The 4,844-nt window shown below is 38.6% G+C and overlaps 1 protein-coding gene across 1 annotated transcript; it reads left to right on the top strand.

Annotated features, from left to right (window-relative positions):
* The first annotated feature begins 201 nt into the window (after nt 1-201).
* LOC113781090 lies at nt 202-4,628 on the top strand. The gene is made up of 5 exons (XM_027326936.1): nt 202-534; nt 2,087-2,148; nt 3,054-3,144; nt 3,594-3,696; nt 3,782-4,628. Exons 1-5 carry the CDS (start codon nt 359-361, stop codon nt 4,487-4,489), a joined length of 1,140 nt encoding a protein of 379 aa, XP_027182737.1. The 5' UTR covers nt 202-358; the 3' UTR covers nt 4,490-4,628.
* Nucleotides 4,629-4,844: the final 216 nt, after the last annotated feature.

Below are 4,844 nucleotides of genomic sequence, written 5' to 3'. Positions count from 1 at the left end.
CGGTATATAAGTATCGGTTTAACATAAGTCCGCACCTTCCCCCAAATCCCGAACTTCCTCAGCCACCACCCAATTCAAATACTAGTCGTCTACGCCTTTTCCTCCCAATAAGCAGCTCAAAATCACGCCTTCTATTCCTTGGCTATATAAACAAATCTCTCTCCCTCCCTTTTCCCCAATTCTTTGAATGTCTACGTAAAGTTTTGCAGGCAAAAAAAATACACACACTCCCACACCTCTGAATTCACAGCGCGGCCACTTCAGATATCATCGTCGATTCTCAGAATTATAAACAAACCTAAAAAAGTATACTAATAGGGAATTTCATTGTAATTAATTTTATTGATTTCTGAAAGGGATGGCGGCTTCATCGCCAGCCCTAAGCAACAACAGTAACGATACGCCGAGTTCCTCCGGCGCCGGCGCTGCCACCTTCAACGTCAATACTCCTCCCTCAGCTGCCGCCACGTCGAAGAATCTCCGCGGACTAAACAAACCTAAGTGCATTAAGTGCGGCAACGTTGCTCGTTCCAGGTAAGGTTACTGTCAGTTATTTCGAGTTGTGACGAAATTACTGTCTGTTGTTTTTCTTATTTTTCTTATATTATACAGATATTTTTCCTGAATTTTTTTAGATTAGAAAAAAACTGAAATAGTACGATTTTTGATGGACCACTTCCCTGTTAATTAGTAAAAAATTGATTTTTAGGGCAAATTTGCTGGGTAGGGATTGATTGGGAACATTTTGAGGCTTCAATTGATATATATTGGATACAGACTATCTATTCTCTCTGGGGAGCTTTAGAAGAGCTTGCTTGTGGGTCAGTTATTGTTGTTGAACTGATTTTGGGGGAGGAAGAGACATTTGTAGCTTAGGTAGGAATAAGTTGTTGATGTTTTGGCAATGTTGGTGCTGCAATGTGTGAATAAGGAGGTATTGATAATAATCAATTTGGTCCAGAAGCTTGTTGGTTTTAGTCATAGTTGTGGTTAGGTAATGATGGTAATAATAGAGTACAGTGCAGTTATTAAGTCGAGCAATGCTCTTTTGGATTGCATAATTGCGTTTTGTATTGCTCTCAAAATTTTGGGGCTTGTATTTCTAAAGAAAAAAACAAAAAAAAAGGGTCTCATAGGCTTGATTTTACTTCCTAATGACTGAACTTCTTAGCAACTCTTCCATTTTCTGTCACATCTATGGAATTTTTTTTTTGAGAATTAGGAAGAACAGGCTATATTAGAGGACTTCCAAGGCTGTGGGGATTTTTCTGGCAACTGGACATTGTGGTAGTTGATTGAAGTTAGAATGGGGATTGACTTTGATTTATTAGGGATAGTGGGGGAGTGGCACCATAGACAGTGGTTTGAGGCTTTTGCCTCTACATCTTATGAATTTGACCAAGCACGGGGAGTGTATGTGGAATGTTGAGTAGATTGTTGCTAAGCTAACAGACAAAAGTGGCAGCCAGGATTCGTCATTCGTTCAAATGGTTTGAAAATTGTTAAAATGGCAGATGGATGGTTGCAAATTTCAAGTTTTGTTTAACTTGGAAAATAAAACTAGTGTTAGTTTGCATCAGTTTTCAAATAAACCAAGTTTTTGTCCCCCTCTTTCTTTTTCTTTTTTTGAAGGTAATAACAGATTAGGATGTGCTTGAAAACATATCTTAAAAGTCAATTTGCTTTGGTAGAAATGTTCTGAAGACAAACATTGGTCATAAATGAGCATAACTGAAGTCCTTTAGAAACACGAGCTCTCTAAATATGTGGGCAAAATTTGTATCCTTGTGATAAAGCACTATTGTAGAGGGAAAGCTTGTTCTCCATAGATCATAACCAAAGAGGTGGATTATTTACCAAGATACTATGAAAAGTGTTTGATTGAGTCGAGTGCTATGTTTATAAGCGAGTTGAGACAATGAAATTCTGGGATTTTTAAGAGTTATTGAGGTCCATGATATCTTGCTGCAGCTGCATTTCCTCCATGTATAAGTTGTCCCTTGCAATGAGCTACATGCTAGAGAAAAATTGTGCATCATATCTATTTTGTATCTTCTTCTTTTAATGGGACAAATGAAATATGCAGGTGTCCATATCAATCATGCAAAAGTTGCTGCGCAAAGGCTCAAAATCCATGCCACATTCATGGTTTGTAGACTTCAAGCCTTTAATAGTGTGGTTAAGTTACTAAGTATCATGCTGTGTTCCAAAACATAGAATAGTGGAAGCTGAGATAGAAAGCTTTAAATATCATGTACTTTAAGCATCTTATGCAACTAAGTACTAAGATTTATCGACAAAAAGTCCTAATTCTTGTTTTTGATTTGTTGAGAACCAAGAAATGCTAGAAATGAAGTAGATCACTAATGCAGAATGACAAGATATACAGATAGATCCTAAACAAATGAGGATGAAGCAGAGGAAATTTTGGCAGGACTAGGTTAATTAAATGTGGGCCGTACAAAAATAGGGTACAAAGAATAAATGCTGAACCTGCATGTATAGTAAATAGGCAAACACGTTGGAGATGTGATTAGGAACAAAAATGCTTCTAAAGCTTCATTCAGAAAACTGAACTTTGGCACTCATTTTATAGAAATATAAGTTGTGCTGCTACTGCGCTAAAGCACTGCTTGCAGTGTTGCTCACATCCAGTAGCTGTCAAGAGTACCGGAATGAGTAAAAGCAACATCTCAAGACTTACTGGTTATGCACATGTGATAATTGAAAACATGCATGACTTTTGAAGAACCTAAAAAGCATTGCTGCTAAGCAAAGTGATTGCCAACTAATCACCAAGTGAAGAATATAATAAATAGAATTAAGTTACCAGAACATACAAGAACAGCCTTCTTCTGCCTTTGTGATGATCCTGCTTCAGATGCCTAATTTATTCTAGTATCTGGCTTCTCTGCTGCGAAAAGCTTGTTTGGGATGTCGTGGTTATTTTATCTTTATCTCTTTGTTAGTTGCATATTGTTAAGCAAAAAACCTTGGCATCCATGTGCTCTTTCCCTCACTTTACATACCATCTCCTAAATGGTTAATTGCAGTTCTTAAAGGTGGTTCAAATATTCCGGACAAGATAAATTCTTCTAGCTCACCTGCAACGGATCCTCAATCAGCTGATGTATCTCACTCTGGGTAAGTTAAAAATTCCTGATTTTCCCACCTATAGTATCCTCCAACACTGTTTCTCGAGTAACTTATGTGCTATAGTTTTGCTCCCAACAATGGAAACCCTATTGGATGTACGGATTTGCATTTGTAAGCATACCATGCATGATCTTCATGGTGAAGAAATTTGGTGTTTGGTGCCGGTCTTGATACCTGAAATTTGGTTTCCACCATGTTCCCCACATCTAGATGCAGCATAATACTTGTATTATATTTCTTGAATCCCTAGTATCCAAGTCATGTATTTGTTTTTCTTAGCATTAGCAGTGCTCATGAGTCCCTAAGACAACTTGTTAGAGGGCTTTGTCATTTATAATCAGCTGACACAGTGCATGTTTTGATTTTTTAACCTAAGGTTTAGTTTTTCCCCGTCTCTAGCTGACCTAAGCTTTTGATCTTTGTGGTTTCTATTGCAGAAACTCGCACAGGGTTGCTTCCCTACGCCAACTTTCTAATACCTTTGCGCAGTTCAACAATTTGCAAACCCCTGTCCGATCCAGGAAGCCTCTGACACGAAAGGTTGGAACGTGTTGAATGAAGTATCATCTGTTAATGTGTCTTGTGGTCGAAGAATTCTCATCCTTAGTTTTGAATTTGATTTCAGGATGCTCAGGTGATAAACGAATGGAGATTTTTGAAATTGAAGGAATTTAGAGATAGGAACATTGAAGCAGAAAATGAAGCTTTTGACCGCTATATGAGGAATGTTAGTCTATTGGAGGAGGTATTTTGTGTTAATTCGGCACTGGATGGGCAGTTTGAAGAAGGATCCTCGGCAGCAAATACTGACCGTTCTGTGGATGACTGTAATGAGATAATGGTACCAGGATTGAAGCTAAAGCTGAGGTCAAATCCAGTTAGAATTGAAAACTTCAGGAAGAGGGTGCAGTATATTGTTGATCAGGGATTGAGGGAGCTTAACAAATTGGAGTCAAATGATGGCAATGGCGAACTTGGCGATCCAGATGAAATGGGGAACAGACCGAAGAAGATGAAGTCTTCTTGGAGAGCTGAAAGAGCGTCAGCCTTGAGCGATCTTATTGACAAGTTAAATAAAGCCCGCAATGAAGAAGATTTAAAAGCTTGCTTTGACATGTATTCTCATATCTCCAAGAGAGCAAGCAAGACTAGTCAAGCGGATTCTGATCTTGCTGAGGCATCCGACGAGCAGAATCCCGTTGATAATCTGTTGCATAAGGAACGTGCCAGTTATGCTCCGTCGAAGTGGTTTAGCTCGACTCCGATTGATCAGGAGTCCCTTTGTAGAATAGATTCATATTTTTGTTCCCTTGAGGACGTGGAGGATTTATGAATTTAGCTTACTTTAACAGGAAGGATCACTGTTTTTCCGATTGAGTCGCTGGGATTAACGATTTTGTAGGTTCCTCTCTGCTGTCTAGGATTTTATGATAACCTCTTTGCTGCTCTATTTGCATGGAACGTTTACTTTGGTAGCTGTGGTTTGCAATTTAACTTGAACTTTTCATTCTTTACTTTTAGCCAACTCGTTAAAACTTGTTATGGGCTATATTGTGCTTAATTTCAAAGTGCAGGCTCTGAAACGGCAAAATTGCTGGGCCTTCTTATGGTACCTCTTAAGCATCTGTAGTAGTTTTTCTATTGGGCTAGACAGAGCCTCTGGATCAACACCAAGCTTCAACCTGACT

The sequence above is a fragment of the Coffea eugenioides genome, chromosome 8, assembly GCF_003713205.1.
Source record: "Coffea eugenioides isolate CCC68of chromosome 8, Ceug_1.0, whole genome shotgun sequence".
Classification (NCBI taxonomy): domain Eukaryota; kingdom Viridiplantae; phylum Streptophyta; class Magnoliopsida; order Gentianales; family Rubiaceae; genus Coffea; species Coffea eugenioides.
This window is presented reverse-complemented; position numbering and strand designations above follow the sequence as displayed.

Coding starts and splice junctions, on each gene's coding strand:
- LOC113781090 (XM_027326936.1), top strand. CDS start 359: ATGGCGGCTTCATCGCCAGCCCTAAGCAACAACAGTAACGATACGCCG. Junction 535..2,086: donor GGCAACGTTGCTCGTTCCAG/GTAAGGTTACTG, acceptor TGAAATATGCAG/GTGTCCATATCAATCATGCA. Junction 2,149..3,053: donor AAATCCATGCCACATTCATG/GTTTGTAGACTT, acceptor GGTTAATTGCAG/TTCTTAAAGGTGGTTCAAAT.